Source organism: Canis aureus, chromosome 26 (genome assembly GCF_053574225.1).
Source record: "Canis aureus isolate CA01 chromosome 26, VMU_Caureus_v.1.0, whole genome shotgun sequence".
NCBI classification, from domain to species: domain Eukaryota; kingdom Metazoa; phylum Chordata; class Mammalia; order Carnivora; family Canidae; genus Canis; species Canis aureus.
In genome coordinates this window covers 22,859,760-22,883,554 of record NC_135636.1, presented here as the reverse complement: position 1 = coordinate 22,883,554, position 23,795 = coordinate 22,859,760, and the positions used below count along the sequence as shown (strand labels likewise).

Below are 23,795 nucleotides of genomic sequence, written 5' to 3'. Positions count from 1 at the left end.
GACTCTCCTGACCTCAACCTCAACCTCATTACATGACCCCCTATTTCCAGACCAGACTTCTTATAAGCTAGAGACCTATTTATCCAACTGTATACTAAATATTTTGACTGTTACACAGAAAACTCAGTCCTCTCATATCTAAAATGGAATTTATCATCTTTCCACCCCAAACTTTCCTATCCATTTTTTATCTCTAGACTGCTACCCAGCTCCCTAAACCAGAAGTCCAGGAAAAATTCTAAGCACATCTTTTCCTGTCCATCATTAAAATCTGGTCACCAGGGCAGCCCTGGTGGTGCAGCGGTTTGGCGCCGCCTGCAGCCTGGGGTTTGATCCTGGAGACCCGGGATGGAGTCCCACACATCGGGCTTCCTGTATGGAGCCTGCTTCTCCCTCTGCCTGTGTCTCTGCCTCTCTCTCGCTCTCTCTGAATGAATAAATAAATAAATCTTTAAAAAAAAAATCTGGTCACCAAATTCTGTTCATTTTCACCTCCCAAATATTACAACCATCCATAACACTCTCTCTAGCTCTATTGTCATTATCTTGATTCAAGACCTTATAATTTCTATTAGGTAACTCATAGCCTTCCCCCTAATTTTAGTTTATATTTTTATCAAAATTACATATGCACAAATTTTTTTCATATGCACAAATTTCAAAGTAATATATAGTTCTACAAAATTAGTAACAAAAAAATCAGCCCTCTACCCTTTCTTTTATTTATTTATTTTTTAATATTTTATTTATTTATTTGAGAGAGAGAGAGAACACAAGCAAGTACGAGGGGCAGAGGGAGAGGGAGAAGCAGACTCCTTGCTGAGCAGGGAGCCCGATGCAGGGCTCAATCCCAGGACCCTGGAATCATGACCCCAGTGAAAGGCAGATGCTTAACCAACTGAGCCACCCAGGTGTCCCTGCCCTATCTCTTTATTATTTATTTATTTATTTATTTATTTATTTATTTATTTATTTATTTATTTATTTTTAAAGATTTTATTTATTTATTCATAGACACAGAGAGAGAGAGGCAGAGAGGCAGAGACACAGGCAGAGGGAGAAGCGGGCTCCACGTAGGGAGCCCGATATGTGGGACTCGATCCTGGGTCTCCAGGATCACACACCCCAGGCTGCAGGCGGCGCCAAACCGCTGCGCCACCTGGGCTGCCCTGCCCTATCTCTGTTAGCTCACTATTTTGATGTTTATTTCTGTTTCTAAATACCTTTCTTGTGTTGTTTCTTGATTTTTTTACTTTTATGCATATCTAATAACTTCCTACTAGGGACACCGTTCTTTGATTTACCCAACAGACATTTATTAAGTACCAAAGGCACTGCACTGTTTGGGATACAGTAAACAGAATAGACAAATATTTACTGGGGCAGAGAAATAGATAACAGACTATTACATGATTCATTATAAAATAGTATCATTGCTAGGAAGTTAAGATGCCCTCCTTTTGTGTTTTCGTAATGATCTATTCATAACCCTATCATAGGCAGCAGATTCTATTATACAGTATTGTGTAAGATTGTGGTTGGTGGTGGGTGTCTTGTTCAGACCTAATTCCTGTGTTCCTCCTAAGGTTCTGATGAATCTGGTGTGTCTAGAGGGATCTCTGCCTAAGAACAGAAGAGCCCCCCTTGGAAAGGTGCTAGAGAGCTTAAGTTATGTTAAAAAATGGGCTAGGATCATTTTAAAGGAGCTGAATTTATGAATTTCCAAATTAATTGCAAATGACTTGTTAAATCCAAATTTAACATAGGAAAGGTTAAAAGTTAACAAACTGGGATCATCAGAAAGGAAAAGTTCCTTACATCATGATTTAATTTTCAAAATGGTACCACTGACTTGTAAATGAAGTTTAGAAATGTTTGAACATGACTTGTTCCTCTGATAAGGCAAGACAATTTTATTTTGGTGTTGCAGATCCCTATTTACTTGCTCTGTTAGCTAAATAATAAAGCATACAGAAAGGATGAAAAGAAGTATACTGATAATGTATGAAAACAAATGTTATCAATTTTTCCTTTCTCTTTACCTATTTGCCTGATTATTAAAAGGAATACAATGAAGTAAAATGGTGTTTCACAACTGATTTCTTAAAAAATTTACTCAGAATCACAATAGGTATATTAGTGTTTTTCTTAAAACAAGAAGATTAAAGGCTTAATTAAATCTTTGACATAGTAATAAAAACTATATTATGAGCTAGTTTAGAATATTTTATATATATAAAACCCTTTTTTTTGGGGATCCCTGGATGGTTCAGCGGTTTAGCACCTGCCTTTGGCCCAGTAGTAATCTTGGGGTCCTGGGATCGGGTCCCTCGTCGGGCTCCTGAGATGGAGCCTACTTCTCCTTCTGCCTGTGTCTCTGCCCCACCCCATGTCTATCATGAATAAATAAATAAATTAAAAAAAATAAAACCCTTTCTTTAATGAATCTTTAAAAACATTTTGTTACATTTTTGTGATTTTTATCTTCTTTTAAAATATAATTTGGTTTCAAATATTAAATTCACAGATTTCTTAGTTAAAAACCACTATTTGTAGGGCAATTACCAAAAAATTTAATAGGTCTGAGAAAAGGAACAAAAAGAATCAGCAGTCCTGTGCTTTCTTCCTCACAGAAAATATTTTAAGACTGTGAGGTCCTATTTTTGCTATGGCTAATTCCCTAATTTTAAAAAAATGCTGAATATTTACATAGCATTTATCAAACTTTTTTTTTGTTTTGTTGTTGTTTTTTTAATAAATTTATTTTTTATTGGTGTTCAATTTACCAACATACAGAATAACACCCAGTGCTCATCCCATCAAGTGCCCCCCTCAGTGCTCGTCACCCATTCACCCCCACCCCCCGCCCTCCTCCCCTTCCACCACCCCTAGTTCGTTTTCTAGAGTTAGGAGTCTTTTTGTTCTGTCTCCCTTTCTGATATTTTCCATACATTTCTTCTCCCTTCCCTTATATTCCCTTTCACTATTATTTATATTCCCCAAATGAATGAGAACATATAATGTTTGTCCTTCTCCGATTGACTTACTTCACTCAGCATAATACCCTCCAGTTCCATCCACGTTGAAGCAAATGGTGGGTATTTGTCATTTCTAATGGCTGAGTAATATTCTATTGTATACATAAAACACATCTTCTTTATCCATTCATCTTTCGATGGACACCAAGGCTCCTTCCATAGCTTGGCTATTGTGGACATTGCTGCTATAAACATTGGGGTGTAGGTGTCCTGGCGTTTCATTGCATCTGTATCTTTGGGGTAAATCCCCAACAGTGCAATTGCAGGGTCGTAGGGCAGGTCTATTTTTAACTCTTTGAGGAACCTCCACACAGTTTTCCAGAGTGGCTGCACCAGTTCACATTCCCACCAACAGTGTAAGAGGGTTCTCTTTTCTCCGCATCCTCTTTGTTTTATTTTTTAAAGATTTTATGTATTTATTTGAGAGAGAGAGTGGACAAGCAGGGGGAGCAGCAGAGGGAGAGAGAGAAGCAAGTTCTCCTGCTGAGTAGGTAGCCTAGTGCAGGGCTTGATCCCAGGACCCTGGGATCATGACCTGAGCCAAAGGCAGATGCTTAACTGACTGAGCTACCCAGGCACCCCTATCAAACTTTTTTTTTTACAAGATTTTATTTATTTAGTTGAGAGAGTAAGCGAGAGATAGAGAGCGCGTGCACGTGCACAAGCCAGGGGAGAATCAGAGAGAGAGAGAAGCAGACTTCCCACTGAGCAGGGAGCCAGATGTGGGGCTTGATTCCAGGACCTTAGGATCATGATCTGAGTTGAAGGCAGACGTTTAACAGACTGAGCTACCCAGGTCCCTATCAACTACTATTAAAGAAATGCTGGAAAAAAGAAATTTCTAGAAATAGATTTTTAAAAAAGCTTTTCCTTATTAAAATCCTATAATTATATTAAAGTGTTTATTACTCTGAGACCTAAAAATCATAACCATCCAGCATACCTGTGAAAAAGAAGTGATTACAGTTTGTGAGAGCTTCAGAAAAGATTCACTTTCTATGAAGAACATACATTCACTTGTCAGAATATCAGAAATACACACTAAATTCATTTGAATTTGTCCATCAGTGAGTGGTCACTGGTGGCAACAATTAATTATTGCTAAAAGATATGAGATGATAGTATTTACCTTAACCATAATCACATACCGTGTGAACACTAAAAATTGTTAGAGGTATAGTTGTTTAATAAAACCCAGCTTTCTAGTTTTTACTCATAAAACTTTCAACAATACAGTACAATCAAAACAATATGAATTTTTATAGTCTGAGTTTTTGCTTTGAAAATCAGACCCAATTTAAAACTCAAAAAGAGGAAGATGTTTGCTTAAACAATTATGAGTAAGTCAACTGTGAATCTTTACTGGCCAAAACTATTACTCCTTCAAGTGAGGTTCTATCCTTTATCAATTTTCTGTACATGTGTCATGTAGAATATTTAATGTTTTATATAGAAAATCAATCACCTGAACACCTGACCAAAAGAGCTTAAAATTTTAAGAGACCACGAGAACCTGTTCAAAGGCTTAGATCATGTCTTGGACATTGTTTTCTGATCCCTAATGATTTTACCTAACAATGATGCAACACCTTCCTTGAAAAGACATCATGAAGGGATACACCTGGGTGGCTCAGCAGTTGAGCATCTGCCTTTGGCTCAGGGAGTGATCCTGGAGTTCCAGGATCAAGTCCTGAATCAGGCTCCCTGCATGGAGCCTGCTTCTCCCTCTGCCTGTGTCTCTGCCTCTCTCTCTGTGTCTCTAATGAATAAATAAATAAAATCTTAAAAAAAAAAAAAAGAAAGAAAGAAAAGATACTAAATCTCTGTGAATGCAGATTAAATCTTGGGAACAATCTCATAAGTGTACCTGGACCAGGTGTTAATATGTTAGAAAAATAAATGAGGACAATTTTCTTCTATAGAGTAAAACATTTAATCAGCAAATAGGATTGAAGACTTCATAAAGGTGTTTTAACTGATCAGTAAGTAACTCACAGAGGTTAAAATGTTAAGCAGCCTTAATTTTAGAAAATTTGCTAATTATTGGGGTACCTGGCTGGCTTACCCAGAGGAGCGTGTGGCTCTTGATCCTGCGGTCATGAGTTTGAGCCTCACACTGGGTGTAGAGATTGCTTAAATAAATAAACGAATTGGGGATCCCTGGGTGGCACAGCGGTTTGGCGCCTGCCTTTGGCCCAGGGCGCGATCCTGGAGACCCCGGATCGAATCCCACATCGGGCTCCCGGTGCATGGAGCCTGCTTCTCCCTCTGCCTATGTCTCTGCCTCTCTCTCTCTCTCTGTGACTATCATAAATAAATAAAATTAAAAAAAAATAAATAAATGAATTAAAAAAGAATTTGCACTTATATAATTTTTTAACATAAGGGCAGATAGCTGATTTATAATTGGTTGTTTAACATATATTGAAGTAACATAGAATGAAAATTGATTACCTAATCAAGTAGCAACAGAAGAGTAAACTAAGGATGAAGACAAATATTGCAGTGCCAAAGACCACAATATATATGTTGAGAGGCAGATTCTGGAATCCAATATTAGGCATCCTGAAGTTGTAATGTGGGAAATCCGAGCTCATGGATGAACTGTGGGGGAAGAAAAGAATGGAAAAAAATTAGGTTGTTAAGACTAAGAACCAAGATAGCATTATCTTTGTAGACAAAGGCAACAATTTCATTAAGACTTGACCCCCCCCAAAAAAAAGACTTGACCCCATCTGAAACAAATATTATAAAGAGGTAATATTCTTTCCATTCATCCATTTATCATGCCACAAATATTTACTGAATACTTATGTATCTGGCACTATTCTAGAAGCTTGAGAGCCTACCTAAAAAACCTTTACAAGTTATATTCATTCATAAAAAGATATTTCACTGAAACAATGCCAGGCATCATCAAACATATGAAAAAGTTCAACCTGAAAGTACCCTACACCCCCCAAAACAGAACAAGTCTTAAGATTTTATTTTATTTATTTATTTAAAGATTATTTATTTATTCTTCATGATAGACAGGGGGTGGGGGGCAGAGACACAGGCAGAGAGAGAAGCAGGCTCCACGCAGGAAGCCCCATGCGGGACTCTATCCTGGGACTCCAAGAACACACCCTGGGCCAAAGACAGGCGCTCAATTGCTGAGCTACCCAGGGATCCCAAGTCTGAAGATTTTAAAAGCTCTGTAACCTTTAAAACAGTAATTTTAGGGGTGCCTGGGTGGCTCAGTTGGGTCAGTTGGCATCTAACTTCAGCTTAGGTCATGATCTCGGGGTCCTGGGATCGAGTACCATGTTGGACTTCATGCTTAGCAGCTTAGCAGGGAATCTGCTTGTCCCTCTCCCTCTGCCCCTACTTCCTGCTTGTGGACTCTCTCTCTCATATAAATAAATAAAATATTTTTTAAAAAGTAACAATATTAATAATGGTAAAATATTAGAAACAACGGATATCTCACAAGGAGGTAAAGATTAATTATGTTGAATCAATGTTATAGTACCATGAGGTCATGAACATGTTTCTGTAAATTTTACTGTCAAGGGAAATATAAAGATATGTGGGTGGGTTGCCTGAGTGTATGAAAAAGGAAATTTTATGTATCTGAGTAAAAAAGCACTTGCAGGGCAGTCCGGGTGGCTCAGCAGTTTAGCGCCGCCTTCAGCTCAGGGTGTAATCCTGGAGACCCGGGATCAAGTCCCACATCAGGCTTCCTGCATGGAGCCTGCTTCTCCCTCTGCCTGTGTCTCTGTCTCTCTCTCTCTGTGTCTGTCTCTCATGAATAAATAAATACAATCTTTAAAAAAAAAAAAAACACTTGCAGAAAATGGCTAAAGGTTCTAAACTAAATATTACCCATTACTTATGTTTGGAAGTTCTCAGAGAAGAGTTTCCATGGGATGCAGTTGTCCTTTGCAGCTGCTGACTTCTTAGTATAAGTTATTAGAAGCTGGAAATTAATAAGTAAAAGTAGTAAGGTGCGGGGCACCTGTGTGGCTTGGTTAAGTATTTGGCTCTTGATTTTGACTCAAGTCATAATCCTAGGGCCATGGGATTGAGCTCTGAGTCAGGTTCTGCTCTCAGTGGGTAGTCTGCTAGAGATTCTCTCCCTCTCCCTACTCAAGTGCTCTTTCTCTCTCTCTCAAATAAATAAATAAATCTTAAAAAAAAAGATATGTGGGAAAAATTGAGCAGGCTATATAGATTGTATATAAAATATGATCCCAATTTTGGAAAAGGCTGAACATACTGGTTGGTATGTGTGTGTATGGCAGAAAAAAGCCAATGTGTCAAAATGTTAACAGTGGCTTGTGGTTTAGTCATTTTGATTTTTTTTTCCTTTTTTTTTTTAAGCTCCCTTTATTAAGTTAGGCCCTGTTCTAAACATTTTATTACTCGCTTTATTTTATCTTCACAAAATACCTCTATAAATAGGTACCATATCTCCCATTTTGTAGATAAAGCTTAGAGAGTTTTGGTCACATACTCATGACTGACCAAGTATGTACAGGAGCCATGCCTTCTCCAACTCCAAAGCCAGTGTACCCACAGCCTATATATATACTCTATGGTCTTTCTCATGTGCTGTTTTTATAATCAGAAAATAGTAAATATTGTTTAAATGTTAAAAACGGGGCTATTTCTATTAATTTGTTTGGTGATATTTACAGATCACCACACAGTTCAAATTCCATGAATGGAAAGGACAATTGCCTCCCATGGAAACTCTTCTCTGAGAACTTTCAAACAGAAGTTGTGGGTAATATTTAGTTTAGAGCCTTTAGCCATTTTCTGCAAGTGTTTTTTCACTCAGATAAAACTCTAAGAGTTAGGACAAAATACAAAGGTTTTAGTCTGTTTGTGTGTGTTTATGCACATTTTGGCAGGGACAAGAGGAGGGGTGACATTGAGTAAAAGAACATAAAAGAAGCCCTAACAAAGATCAAGTCTCTGGTGAGGATTTCACCAAATCCTCCTTTCTCAGGGAGCTCCTCTGCACACACTGCCAACCTTTGTGTCAAGTGGCCTGCCAACCTGATCCCCAGAGGCAGGAACTGGCAACTTATTCTGGCTAAAGGCAGCCATCAACATAGGCCAGTAAGGAGTGTGTCAGTGGTGTGAGAATGTTGCCCTTCAGGAGTCCTTACACTGGGTGGCACCACCAACAAACGTGAGGAATTCTGAACAGGTACACAGACAAGCAGAGTATTATTATAGGTAGGGGTGTCATTAGAGGGAAGAGACATCTACCTCCGTACTCCTGAGACCTGGATGTTGAGACTTTCTTTTGAGTTCTCTCTTCTTGGCAGGGTCTTACAACCAATTAGGGGTAGGGCTGGCAGAGGATATGCTGATGCAAAATACATTTTAGGAATTTTCTCCATTTCTTTTGATAAATGAAATTGCTTAGATACAACCGAAATGTTGGTCCAAAAGTCTAAATAGTTGGTATATTATTCTAAGATGTTAATCCTAGTCTAGTGACATTTTAGTTTTATAATATTTTCATCATAATATCTTTTCAGCAATGAGTATTAATAATCTTTTAAAATAAGGTCATCTTTAAAAAGAGAGCCACTATTGGAATGCCTGGGTGACTCAGTTGTTTAAGCAGCTGACTCTTCATTTCAGCTCAGGTCATGATCTTAGGGTCAGGAGATTGAGCCCCATGTTGGGCTCCATGCTTAGCAAGGAGTCTGCTTGAGATTCTCTCACTGTCCCTTTGCTACTCCCCCCCCACTTAGTCACTTTCTAAAATAAATGAATAAACCTTTAAAAATATAAAATAAAGAGAGCCACCATTAACATCCTAGTAATAAGCATACTTTGTTATATAAGTATTACAAATGTAAAAATTATTTAGGAACTGCTCCTGTGGAAGTAAAGAAGAAAAACAGAACATACAGTGTACTGCTGGATCTTACTTGGCATTTCTGACTTCATTCACATAAAAACCTTTTACTTCCTTATGAAATCTCTAGTCTTAGCCTAAATTTTAAATCATCTAATCAGGTTATTTAAAAAAAGTAAAGAAAGAGATGGGAAGATCTGAATATTTTATGGGCAATGGGATTTCACATCGATATACAAAAGGGACAGAGTACAAGATTTGGCTGCATAGAAGACCTGAGTTAAACATAACGCACCACAGCCAGAAAGGCTACAGCAGTGTTACTTTTCTTTTTTTTTTTAAATATTTATTTATTTATTATTTATGATAGAGAGAGAGAGAGAGAGAGGCAGAGACACAAGAGGAAGGAGAAGCAGGCTCCATGCAAGGAGCCTGACACGGGACTCGATCCCGGGACTCGATCCCTGGACTCCAGGATCGTGCCCTGGGCCAAAGGCAGGCGCTAAACCACTGAGCCACCCAGGGACCCCCTATAGCAGTGTTTCTTGAAGTGTGTTTAGAAGCCACATTCTTCCTAGGTAGGCCAGTTACTATTCCCTGGACAATACCACATCATCATCTTCCCAGTAGTTAGCATTCTACTTTTGCTTTAAAAATGCTCAGAAAGGGATCCCTGGGTGGCGCAGCGGTTTGGCGCCTGCCTTTGGCCCAGGGCGCGATCCTGGAGACCCGGAATCGAATCCCACGTCGGGCTCCCGGTGCATGGAGCCTGCTTCTCCCTCTGCCTGTGTCTCTGCCTCTCTCTCTCTGTGTGACTATCATAAAAAAAAAAAGCTCAGAAAAAGAGACACCAATAATTAGATCACTGTATTTTACAATTTTTAAAAAAATTTTTATTTATTTATGATAGTCACAGAGAGAGAGAGAGGTAGAGACACAGGCAGAGGGAGAAGCAGGCTCCATGCACCGGGAGCCCGACGTGGGATTCGATCCCGGGTCTCCAGGATCGCGCCCTGGGCCAAAGGCAGGCGCCAAACCGCTGCGCCACCCAGGGATCCCTGTATTTTACAATTTATGGTTCACAAACTATTAAACAAAAACCCCACATACTTGTGTCTTATAACACAAAAGTCCTCAGGAAAAATTATTTTAGGCTTTCAAAACCTTTTTTTTTTTTTTTAAAAAAAAAAAGGAGACATAATTTACATTTAAAAAAGCACCCATATTGTGTGTACAGGTCAGAGTTTGGACAAATGAACACACCACACCCATGTTAATCACAACCCTAATCAAGGCATAAAACATTTCCATTTACCTGGAAAGCTCCCTTGTAGCCTTTTGCAGTTAATCACCACTTCCAATCACTGATCTGATTTTTATCGTTACAGATTAATTTTCCTTATTCTAGAATTTCAGAGCTAAATGGAATCACAGAGTATGTACTCTTTAACATTCAGTATCTGGTTACTCAGTAGGTCCTTGAAAGACCCTTTAAAAAATAAAATATTTACTTTTTTTTAAAGAGAGCAAGTGATGGGGATCCCTGGGTGGTGCAGTGGTTTGGCGCCTGCCTTTGGCCCAGCACGCGATCCTGGAGACCCGGGATCGAGTCCCACATCGGGCTCCTGGTGCATGGAGCCTGCTTCTCCCTCTGCCTGTGTCTCTGCCTCTCTCTCTCTCTCTCTCTCTGTGACTATCATAAATAAAAAAAAAAAAAAAGAAATTAAAAAAAAAGAGAGCAAGTGATATAGTGAGTTGGGGGAAGGGGAGGGAGAGAGGGAGAGAGAAAGAAGCTGGAGCAGACTCCATACTGAGTGTGGAACCTGACATGGGGCCTGATCTCATTACCCTGTGATCACGACTTGAGCTGAAACCAAGAGTCAGACACTCAACCAACTGAGCCACCTGGGCACCCCTGAAAGACTCTTAACAAATAGTTATAGAAAATACTTCACATTATATTCCCAGTTTGCTCTAATTATCATATTATCTATAGTTATGGTCTCTTAAAGGTCATTAACTTCATCTTTGAATATATCAATGTTATGGTTTAATCCCTTGATATTTCTTTTTATACAAAATTCCTGTTATCCATTTTTTTGTTATTGATTTCGTGGAAGAAATTTTTACTGTGACCTTCTGAGGTCAGCATTACCTTGATTCCAAAACCAGACAAAGACCTCACTAAAAAGGAGAATTACATAGCAGTATCCCTGATGAACATGGATGTAAAAATTCTCAGGATACTAGCAAATTGAATCCAACAATACATTAAAAGAATTATTCACCACGATCCAGTGGGATTTATTCCTGGGCTGCAAGGGTGGTTCAATATTCACAAATCAACCAATGTGACACACCACATTAATAAAAGAAAGGATAAGAACCATATGATTGTTTTAATAGATACAGAAAAAGCATTGGAAAAAGTACAGCATCCATTCTTGATAAAAACCCTCAAGAAAGTAGGGATAGATGGAACATACCTTAACATCATAAAGACCATATATGAAAGACCTACAGCTAATATCATTCTCAATCGGAAAAACAGAGCCTTTCCTCTATGGTCAGGAACAAGATGATAATGTCCACTCTCACCATTAGTATTTAACATAGTACTGAAAGTCTTAGCCTCAGCAATCAGACAACAAAAAGAAAGAAAAAGCAAGGAAGAAGTCAAACTTTCACTATTTGCAGACAACATGATACTTTATATAAAAAACCTGAAACACTCTACCAAAAATTTGCTAGAACTGATACCAGTTCTAGAATTCAGCAAAGTCACAGTATATAAAATCAACATACAGACATCTGTTGCATTTCTGTACACCAATCATGAAAAGACAGAAAAAGATATCAAGGAATCAATCTCATTTACAACTGCACCAAAAACCACAAGATACCTAGGAATAAACCTAACCAAAGAGGTAAAAGATCTATACTCTGAAAACTATAGAACATTTATAAAAGAAATAAAAGAGGACACAAAGAAATGGAAAAACATGCCATGCTCATGGATTGGAAGAACAATTTTGAAATGTCTATACTACCCAAAGCACTCTACACTTTTAGTGCAATTCCTATCAAACTATCACCAGCATTTTTCACAGAGCTAGAACAAACAATCCTAAAATTTGTATGGAACCACAAAAGACCCTGAACACTTGAAGCAATCCTGAAAAAGAAAATCAAGGAGGCATTACGATTCCTTTTTTTTTTTTTTTTTAAAGATCTTTTTATTTGTTTATTCATGAGAGACAGACACAGAGAGAGAGAGACAGAGAGGGGTGGGGTGCAGAGACACAGGCAGAGGGAGAAGCAGGTTCCATGCAGGGAGCTTGACGTGGACTCCATCTCCGGTCTCCAGGATCACGCTCTGGGCTGAAGGTGGCGCTAAACCGCTGAGCCACCCAGGCTGTCCGGCATTACAATTCCTGATTTCAAACTGTATTACAGGGATCCCTGGGTGGCGCAGCGGTTTGGCGCCTGCCTTTGGCTCAGGGAGCGATCCTGGAGACCCGGGATCGAATCCCACGTCGGGCTCCCGGTGCATGGAGCCTGCTTCTCCCTCTGCCTGTGTCTCTGCCTCTCTCTCTCTCACTGTGTGCCTATCATAAATAAAATTAAAAAAAAAAACTGTATTACAAAGCTGTAGTCATACAAGATGGTTTGGTACTGGTACAAAAACAGACACATAGATCAATGGAAAATAGAGAACCCAGGAATGGATCCACAACTATATAGTCAACTAATCTTTGACACAGCAGGAAAGAATAGCTAAAGGAAAAAGGACAATCTCTTCAACAAATGGTGTTGGGAAAACTGGACAGCAACATGCAGAAGAATGAAACTAGACCACTTTCTTACACCATACACAAAAACAAATTCAAAATGGATGAAAGGGGCAGCCCGGGTGGCTCAGTGGTTTAGCTCTGCCTTCAGCCCAGTGCGTGATCCTGGAGACCCGGGATGGAGTCCCACATCGAGCTCCCTGCATGGAGCCTGCTTCTCCCTCTGCCTGTGTCTCTGCCTCTCTCTCTCTGTGTGTGTTTCTCATGAATAAATAAATAAAATCTTTAAAAAAATGGATGAAAGACCTAAATGAGAGACAGGAACCCATCAAAATACTAGAAGAGAAAACAGGTAGTAACCTCTTTGACCTCAGCAGCAGTAGCAGCAACTTCTTACTAGACACGTCTCCTGAGGCAAGGGAAACAAAAGCAAAAAGGAACTACTGGGATTTCATCAAGATAAAAGCTTCTGCACAAGGAAGGAAACCATCAACAAAACTAAACGGCAGCCTACGAATGGGAGAAGATATTTGCAAATGACATATCTGATAAATAGTATCTAAAATCTATAAAGAACTCATCAAACTGAACACCCCTAAAACAAATAATCCAGTTAACAGATGGGCAGAAGACATATAGATGTCTAACAGACACATGAAACAACAGATGTTGGTAAGGATGTGGAGAAAGGGGAACCCTCTTGCACTATTTGTGGGAAAATCAAACGGGGGCAGCCACTCTTGAAAACTGTACAAAGCTTCCTCAAAAAGTTAAAAATAGAACTACCCTATGACACAGCAATTGCACTACTAGGTATTTACCCAAAGGATACAAAAATACAGATCGAAGGGGTACATGCACCCTGATGCTTATACCAGCATTATCAACAACAGTCAAATTATGGAGAGTCCAAATGTCCATCAACTGATGAAAGGGTAAAGAAGAGTGGTATATGTACACAGTGGAATATTACTTGGGAATCAGAATGAAATCTGTGGTTGACTTCAAGTTTCATACCATTGTGGTCTGAAAATATGCTTGGTATGATCTTGATCTTTCTGATCTTGTTGAGGGCTGATTTGCAACCCAGTATGTGATCTATTCTGGAGAATGCTCCATGTGTATGCATAAAGAATGTACATTCTGCTGCTTTAGGATGAAATGTTCTGAATATATCTGTTAAGTCCATCTGGTCCAGTATGTTATTCAAAGCCATTGTTTTCCTTGTTCATTTTCTGCTTAGATTATCTGTCCATTGCTGTAAGTGAGGTGTTAAAATCCTCTACTATTATTGTATTATTATCAATGAGTTGTTTGTTATTAATTGATATATATATATAATTGATATCTATCTATCTATCTATCTATCTATCTATCTACCTACCTACCTACCTACCTATCTATCTATTTGGGTGTTCCCACACTAGGGGCATAAATATTTACAATTTGTTAGATTTTCTTGTTGGATAGATCCCTTGATTATAATATAGTGCCCTTTTTCATCTCTTGTTACAGAATTGTTTTAAAATCTAGTTTGTCTGATATAAGTATGGTGTTCTAACTTTCTTTTGTTGTCCACTAGCATGATGTAGATGGTTCTGCACCACCTCACTTTCAATCTGCAGATGTCTTGGGTGTAAAATGAGTTTCTTGTAAGCAGCATATCAATGGGTCTTTTCTTTTTTTTATTCATTCTGATATGCTGTGTCTTTTGATTGAAGCATTGAATCCATTTACATTCAGAGTGATTATTGAAAGATATTTTAGTGCCATTGTGTTACCTGTAAAGTTGGTGTTTCTGGTGATGTTCTTTGTTCCTTTCTAGTCTGTTGCTTTTGGTCTTTTTTTCCCCCAGAGTCCCCCTAAATATTTCTTGCAGGGCTGGTTTAGTGATCACGAACTCCTTTAGTTTTGCTTGTCTTGGAAATTATCACTCCTTTTATTCTAAATGACAGCCTTGCTGGATAAAGTATTCTTGGCTGCGTATTTTTCCCATTCAGCCCAGTGAATATATTTTGCCAATCCCCTCTGGCCTGCCAAATTCTGTAGACAGGGCTGTTGCGACTATGTGTCTATCCTTGTAGGTTAAGAACTTTTTTTCCCTTGCTGCCTTCAGGATTCTCTCCTTGTGTGTGTATTTTGTGAATTTTGACTATGAAATGCCTTGGCAATGTCTGGCTTTTGTTTAATTTAATGGGAGTTCTCTGTGCTTTTTGGATTTTGCTATCTGTGTCCTTTCCCAGATTAGGGAAGTTTTCAGCTGTAATTTGCTCAAATAAACATGCCCCTTTTTCTCTCTTTGCATCTTCTGGGACTCCCATGAAATGAATGTTATTACATTTTAATACGTCACTGAGTTCCCTAAGTCCAACTTCGTGATCCATTATCTTTCTTTCCCTCTTCTTTTCAGCTTCATTATTTTCCATAATTTTATCTGCTCCTATGCCTGGTAACAGTGCAGCCTGTTGGGACCACTCCTTCTTGTGACCCATGGGATCCTCAGTCCGTGCTGTCTGCTCCCACATCTCTACCCTCCTTCCCCACTGAAGCACCTTTAAGCCAGGCATGACCTTGGTGGTGGACTTCTAAAACTGCTTATGATACCTGTGGTAGTTTCCATAAGCAGAGCTCCATCCCCTCCACAGCACCTGCAGTTCTTATCTCCCCCAAATTAATTCTCCACAGCTCCAACCTTCCACAATTTTACTTGTAGACTTGCAGATTTGTCCTCTCACTCTCTTTTTTGAATAAAACAATTTTCCCTGATATTTTATTGACATAATTGTAGATTCATAGGTAGTTGTAAAAAATAACAGATCTTCCTTTTTTTTTTTTTTTTTTTAAAGATTTTATTTATTTATTCATGAGAGACACAGGGAGAGAGGCAGAGACACAGGCAGAGGTAGAAGCAGGCTCCATGTAGGGAGCTCGACATGGGACTCGATCCCAGGTCTCCAGGATCACGCCCTGGGCTGAAGGCAGTGCTAAACCGCTGAGCCCCCCCAGGCTGCCCCTGCTGAGCCACCTGGGCTGCCCAGATCTTTCTTATATTTTGCCAAGTTTCCCACAGTGCTAACATTTAATTGTTTAAATTCACAACTAGGGATGCCTAGGTGGCTCAGTGGCTGAGCGTCTGCCTTCTGTCAGGGCATGATCCTGGGGTCCAGGATAGAGTCCTGCATCGGGCTCCTTGCAGGGAGCCTGCTTCTCCCTCTGCCTATGTCTCTGCCTCTCTCTCTCTATCTCTCTGTGTCTCATGAATAAATAAATAAATCTTTAAAAGAAAAATAAAAAATAAAATCACAACTATATTGGGGCAGCTGGGTGGCTCAGCTGGTTAAGCATGTGCTTTTAGCCCAGGTCATGATCTCAGGATCCTAGGATTGAGTCCCTCATTGGGCTCCCTGCTCAGCAGGGGGTCTACTTCTTCCTCTCCCTCTGCCCCTTCCCCCTGATCATGCTCTTTTTCTCTCAAATAAATAAAATCTTATAAATACAATAAATAGGTGTGATTTTTTTTAAAAAAGATTTTATTTATTCATGAGAGACACAGAGAGAGAGGAATTGGTATTTTTTAAGACCAAAGCAGATGCCAAAGCAGATAAGGATAGTGTCTCACGAATATAAACACAAAAATTCTCAACAAAATTTAGCAAGTAGAATTCATCAACATAAAAAGAATTTTACACTAGGACTAAGTGGAGCTTATTTCATGGATGTAAAGCTGGCTTAATATTTTTTAAAAGTCAATTTAATCACCATATTAATAGCTTAAGAATTTAAAAATCACATGACCATGATAATTGAAGCAAAAAAACGCATCTGACAAAATTCAACATCCACCCAATATAAAAACTCCTAGAAATATAGGAATAGAAGGGAACTTCATCAACTTGATAAAAAGCATCTACACAAAAAAACAAAAAAACAAAAAAGAACTAAACAAAAAAAATCAAACAACACAATATGTTTGTTAAAATGTAGCGAACCACAAATTGGATGTATAATTTGCATGACTAGGAGAGAAGAAAATGAAGCAAAGAAAACTGGATCATTTTAGTAAAATCTAAAATGGATAAAAAGGGAAGGGAGTAGGCATAAGAAAGCAAATTAAAGAAATATAAAATAAAATGGTAGGCAGTTAATTATGAGGGTATTAAATGGTTTAAATCTCCTTATTAAAAGACTAAGACTACATAAAAACAATAATCAGCTATATGCTACTTATAAGAAAACACTGAAAACAATTCTAAGAATCTTCTAAATGAGGGTGGCAATAAGAAAATGAGTAAAAATACTGCAGGTAAATATTGTAGGAGTACCAATTTCAGACAAGTAGAAATGAAGGCAGAAAAAGGTTACAAGGAACAATGATGTCTTATAGTGATTTAAAAAATTAGAGCTGTATATGTAACCAAATAAGATATAACAGAAATGGGGCACCTGGGTGGCTCAGCTGGTTGAGCATCCGACACTCGATTTTAGCTCAGGCTCATGGGTGGGTAGTGAGATCTCATGGGTGGTGAGATCAAGCCCCATATTGAGCCATGTGTTCAGTAGGGAGTCTGCTTGAAGATTCTCTCCCTCTGTCCTTGCACTTGTGCACTCTTTCTCTTTTTCAAATAAATAAATAAATAAATAAATCTTAAATAAAAAAGATAACAAACACAAACCTTTACACAGCATCAAAATACAGAAGCAAACATTATTAGAAACACACTAAGAATTTGGTAAAAACACGGGAGCCTAAAAAGAGAGAGAGAATATAAAAATATCATTAACAAATAATATACATTTAGAACTTTGTGTCTTACAGGAAAACACATTCTTTTCAAATGACTCCGGAATATCTATGTTTAGATAAATTGATTGTTTATGTTATAAGGAACATTTAAAAGGGTAGAAACAGATCACATTCTGTGCTCATAATGAAAAATTAACTCAACAAAAGGTAAACAAAAGAAAACTAACTACTTGGAAATTCAAAAAATAATCTTTGAAATGATGTGGGTTCAAGAGGTAATCAAAACAAATTACAGACCATTTAGAAATTAATCACATTGGAGGAAAAAGCCTTGTACTAAGAGAAAAATTCGTATTTTCAATCTTATATTATCAATCTAAAAAGAATTATCAAAATAAATGAACAAAAGAATTCACTTTGGAAGCTAGAAAAAGAACAAATCAAACAAAATAAAACAGAAGATATTAATATAGGTCAAACAAAAATAGGTGAATTAAAACAAACAAAATATCTACAGGGGAACTGAAATCAACCAACTAACCAATACAATATTAAAGTGTGGAAGAGATAAAAGCTACTGATAAGCTGATATTAAAAAAAAAACTATAAGAGAATTTACTTAAACCTAGATTAAATGTACCATTTTACAGGAATATGAACAACCAAAACTGGCTCAAGAAGAAATCCTGAAAATATAGAACTCTGTCTTCACAATAAAAGCTCAGACCTGATGGCAATGGAGGTGGAACTCCATCTAAACTTGTACAGATAATTCCTCTGCCAGATAAACTGATACAGAGAGAGACAGTCAGACAGACAGAGAGGTTGAGAGAAAGAACACATCCCAACTCATTTAAAGAGGTAAGCATAATCATGAAGCCAAAACCAAAACTATACAGTGGAGTTCACAAACTCGAGGCTTATATGCTGAATCTGGCCTTGTGAATATATTTTGTTTGGCCTATACAAAGTTATAAAAATTGAGATAACAGTTTAAATTTGGGAGATTTTATATATAATTTGCAATGTCTACTAGCTTTACACGGAAAAAGATCAGAAGATCTGATGATTCTGGGCTTCATTCTTGCATGGCAGCAATTGCTCAGTGGCCTTGGGGCCTCCAAGCTGCCATGTTGTTGGACAAATGGGAGGGAGGAGAGGAGGAGATATTCTTACATACTAGGGTGAGTGCATCCTTGGGCCTTGGTCAGTATGCTCTCCTTTGTCACAATTTCCACCACCCCCTAACACTCCCTAACTCCGAACCAAATGTCAGTGGTCACTTATTGTTGTACTTATCCTGTTACTTTTCTCAAAGAAGATAAATATTTCTACTTCTATCAAAAAATAAAAGAAATCAAGGATTACATGATTTTGTTTTCTACCAAAGTGCACTTGAATAATTCAATTTTCTACCTGGCCCTGTTGCGCAAAGTTTGTGACCCTCGCTTATGGTTTTTGTCTTTGATTTGAGATTATAGAAATTCTCATCTATATTCTTTATACCAACATGGTTTTGCATCATAAATTTATTTTATTATTTTTTTAAGACTTTATTTATTCATAGAGACACAGAGAGAGAGAGAGAGAGAGAGAGAGAGAGGCAGAGACACAGGCAGAGGGAGAAACAGGCACCATGCAGAGAGCCCGACGTGGGACTCGATCCAGGGTCTCCAGGATCACGCCCTGGGCTGCAGGCGGCGCTAAACCGCTGCGCTACCGGGGCTGCCCTGCATCATAAATTTAAATATGTATTCAGCGGCCGTGCGGGGGACGGGACGTCCCTCTGGGAGCCATGGCCCAGTTCGTCCGTAACCTCGCCGCTCTGGCGCTGCTGAACGCTGCTGTGACTTGCTCTGGCGCTGCTGAACGCTGCTGTGACTTACTCGAAGCCTCGATTGGCCACATTTTGGCACTATGCCAGGGTTGAGCTGGTTCCTCCAACCCCTGCTGAGATCCCAACAGCTATTCAGAGCTTGAAAAAAATAGTCAAGAGTGCTCAAACTGGTAGCTTCAAACAGCTCACAGTTAAGGAAGCTCTGCTGAATGGTTTGGTGGCCAACGAGGTGTGGATGTGGTTTTATGTTGGCGAGATCATAGGCAAGCGTGGCATCATTGGCTATAATGTTTGAAGACCAATCTTTAACATCTCTATGTGGCTTATTATTTGAGTGTTCTTGGACCATATGTGATCAGACTGGTATTTGAATAAAATAAGATAATGTATCTAAATAAACAAACAAACAAACAAATAAATTTATTTAAATATGTAATCTGGGCAGCCCGGGTGGCTCAGCGGTTTAGCGCTGCCTTCAGCCCAGGGCCTGATCCTGGTAGACCCAGGATCGAGTCCCACGTCAGGCTTCCTGCATGGAGCCTGCTTCTCCCTCTGCCTGTGTCTCTGCCCCTCTCTCTTTCTCTCTGTGTCTCCCATGAATAAATAAATAAAATCTTTAAAAATAAATAAATTTGTAATCCATCTTGAAACTACTGCATGGAAAAAAGACCTAAAATTGGTTTTCCAAATGGTTAGTCATTTGTTCCAATAGCATTTATAAAGTTCTTTCTCTTCTGTCTTAAAATTCTACCTTTTTGGGCAGCCCGGATAGCTCAGAGGTTTAGTGCCGCCTTCAGCCTGGGGCGTGATCCTGGAGACCCGGGATCGAGTCCCATGTCGGGTTCCCTGCATGGGGCCTGCTTCTCCCTCTGCCTGTATCTCTGCCTGTGTCTCTCCTGAATAAATAAATAAAATCTTTAAAAAAAAATTCTACCTTTTTCAGAGTCACTTTTTTAAACAATATTTTATTTATTTATTCATGAGAGACAGAGAGAGAGAGAGACGGAGACAGAGAGACAGAGACATAGGCAGAGTGAGAAGCAGGCTCCATGCAGAGCGCTGGATGTGGGACTCGATCCCGGGACTCCAGGATCACACACTGGGCCAAAGGCAGGCGTTAAACCACTGAGCCACCCAGGGATCCCCCAGAGTCACTTTTATATATGCCTGAGTCTGTTCCTGGATCTTGTAGTCCCTTCCCCTTTTTCTATGATAATGGCCTGCTTCAGCTCCCAATGTTTTGTTTTAATACAGTTCTAGCATACCAACAATTCATACACAATAGAACATTATTTCCATTAATAGTCTTAAAAAATATTTTCAAGGCTATTTTTTTATACCATCTTTTTTCACATAAGAAATTTATAAAGCAGCCTGTTGGGAAACAAACCATAAGAGACTGTTAACTATAGGAAACAAACCGAATGTTACTGGAGGGGAGGTGGGTGGGGGATGGGGTAACTGGGTAATGGGCATTAAGGAGGGCACTTGATGTAATCAGCACTGGGTATTATGTGCAACTGATGAATCACTAAATTCTATCTCTGAAACTAATAATATACTATATGTTAATTAAATTAAATTTAGATAAATTAAAAAATATATACTGTTGGGAAGTTGACTAAAATTATATTAAATTTATAGCTTATTTTAGGGACCTTATTTTTCATTTATTCTAGTTTTACTTTACGCTTCTCAATAGATTTGTATAGCTTTATTCATATAGGAGTTATACTTTCCTTTAGTTTATTTCCAGTTATTATACATATTTTTGTTGTTATTATAAATGGGATCTTTTCTTCTATTTTATTTTCTTTCTTTTTTCTTCCATTATATTTTCTAAGCTGGTCATTCCTGGCATAGTAAAAAGCTACTGCTTTTTGCATATTTATTTTGGAGCCTAAGATGGAAAATTTTTTAGGGTAGGTGCAACTAACTGCTTGCATAAAAATAAATCTTTTTTTAAAGATTTATTTATTTATTCGTGATTGACAGAGAGAGAGAGAGAGAGAGAATGAGAGAGAGGCAGAGACACAGGCAGAGGGAGAAGCAGGCTCCATTCAGGGAGCCCGATGTGGGACTCCATCCTAGGTCTCCAGGATCATGCCCTGGGCTGAAGGCGGCGCTAAACCACTGAGTTACCCAGGCTGCATAAGTATACTGGCTTTAAGTGTCAAGTCTGGAAAATAAGTACATGCCAAACTCTCAATCTGTAGGCAAAAGTCTGGTTTTCTCTACAATAACTTCAAATTTTCTTTTACTGGAGTTTTCTTCCTATTTGCAACACCCCCCTTCCCCTGCCATTATTTAAAGCAGAGTTGCAGAAACAAAAAACTAGTTATATAGGATTTATTATAACCTATTTGTCCATTCCATCTGTATTTCATTTTATTTTTTAAAAGATTTTATTTATTTATTAATGAGAGATACAGAGAAAGAGGCAGAGACACAGGCAGAGAGAGAGAAGCAGGCTCCATGCAGGGAGCCTGACGTGGGACTGGATCCCAGATCTCCAGGATCACACCCTGGGCCGAAGGCAGGCACCAAACCGCTGAGCCACCCAGGCATCCCTCCATCTGTACTTTAATCTTGATCTTTTCCAGTTAGCCTCAATTTTATTGACCACTCCACTATTCCTATGACATTTTTTCTCTTAAGGGATATAAATTTTTGGGATCCCTGGGTGGCGCAGCGGTTTGGTGCCTGCCTTTGGCCCAGGGTGCGATCCTGGAGACCCGGGATCGAATCCCACGTCGGGCTCCTGGTGCATGGAGCCTGCTTCTCCCTCTGCCTGTGTCTCTGCCCCTCTCTCTCTCTCTGTGACTATCATAAATAAATAAAAAATTAAGGGATATAAATTTTTAAATACTTTTATCACCATGCTTCCAGGTTTTTTTTTTTTTTAATTCTAACCAGGATTTTTTTTTAATGCTATTAATGCTAGGTTTTTTGTTTTTTGTTTTTTTGTTTTTAATTTATTCATGACAGACAGAGAGAGAGGGGGGGTGGGGGCAGAGACACAGGCAGGGGGAGAAGCAGGCTCCATCCAGGGAGCCCGACATGGGACTCTATCCCAGGTCTCCAGGATCATGCCCTGGGCCGAAGGCGGCGCTAAACCGCTGGGCCACCTGGGCTACCCCTAACCAGTTTTTAATAGTCACTGTGTCATTTATCCTTTTCAGCCCTATTATTGATAATCCCATTCCTTCTGCATTTTAGTTTTTTTTTCTTATTTTTCATTATTCATTGTTTTCTCTGGGTTTACATAAAGCTTTTCTCTTTGTTGGTGTTGCCCAGGTTCTAAATTCAAGCTGTGGTGCTATCTTTGCTGACCACAACTGAAGTCTGTCTCCTTAAACATTTTATATTTCAGATGTTTGTTATTTTAGTGGGTCTCTTTTTACTCTGTCATATTCCCACTACTTATTTTGTGTTGGCTCTATAAAGACTTTTTCTCCATTTTTGTGTAATGATAAAGTCTCCATATTCAGTTTAAATCATTCTATCAGATATTTATTTATTTATTTATTTATTTATTTATTTATTTATTTATTTATAAAGATTTTATTTATTTATTTGAGACAGTGATAGTGAGAGATAGTGAGAGAAAGCATGAGCAGGGGGTGGGGAGAGGGAGAAGCACGTTCCCCCTAAGCAGGAAAGCCTGATGTGGGCTCCATCCCAGGACCCCAGGACCATGACCTGAGCCGAAGGCAAGATGCTTAACCAAGTGAGCCACCCAGGTGCCCCATTCCATCAAATTTTTATGAGATTTACTTTGATAACAGTGAGGTATTCAAATTTGATGTCTTCTATTCCTCTCTGACCTTTATCCCAAGCACAACCATAAATGCCTTATAATTTCACAAATAATCTCTTAGCGGCACTTAATGACCAACTTCTATTTAATTCACAGTCTTGTGGTTAACTAAGGATGGAACTCTTAAAGAATATGGATTGTAGGAAAAGAGGAGAGTAATGCTGAGATAAAAGGAGTATGAAATGAGAAACAAGTTGTAAGGAAGGAAAATACTTCACATCAGAATTACAAAGGCAGTGAAAAGAAATAAGATGCAATGAGAAGTTCTCATTCTCAACATGAAACAAACCTTAGGTGTAATACAATACCTGCTTACTTTTAGAAATAATCGGATTTTTCCCCCAAGAAAACATGTTTTTTCTCACAACAAAAGAATTCAAAATGCAATAGGAGAACAATGCCTATGTCACTCAAAACTCTAATTACCTGGGGATGTTTAATTTTCAACATCTCTTAAGTTTGATGAATGGGCCAGTGAGCCTCTTTCTTTAGAGATAGATCATATTCTACATTAATGGCTCATCATCTCCTGAGTTCCTGTGCATGTGGGCATAATAGACACCTGCAGAGCATAAAACAAATATAATTCTTAAAAATTTGGTAAAAGCTTCCAGTTGCCAGAGGAAATAGATTATTGTTGGGGAATGGTAATCTACTTATTTACTAGAATACAAAGATGGATTATGAAAAGAAAAATCTTCA

The 23,795-nt window shown here is 38.6% G+C and overlaps 1 protein-coding gene across 4 annotated transcripts in view; it reads right to left on the bottom strand.

The window, feature by feature from the left end:
* The window catches only part of RNF24 (ring finger protein 24), an 81,850-nt gene that overhangs the window by 31,711 nt on the left and 26,344 nt on the right, over positions 1–23,795 (bottom strand). For 3 of the 4 annotated variants that reach the window (XR_013365017.1, XM_077872342.1, XM_077872339.1), the window contains exon 2: positions 5,493–5,642. Coding sequence is in view for 3 of the 4 variants with exons in the window: in XM_077872342.1 (XP_077728468.1) it covers positions 5,493–5,635 (143 nt within the window). In the remaining variant the exon portion in view is untranslated. Of the gene's footprint in view, positions 1–5,492; positions 5,643–23,519; positions 23,656–23,795 lie in introns of all 4 variants that reach the window. The other variant, XM_077872340.1, reaches the window with a different exon arrangement.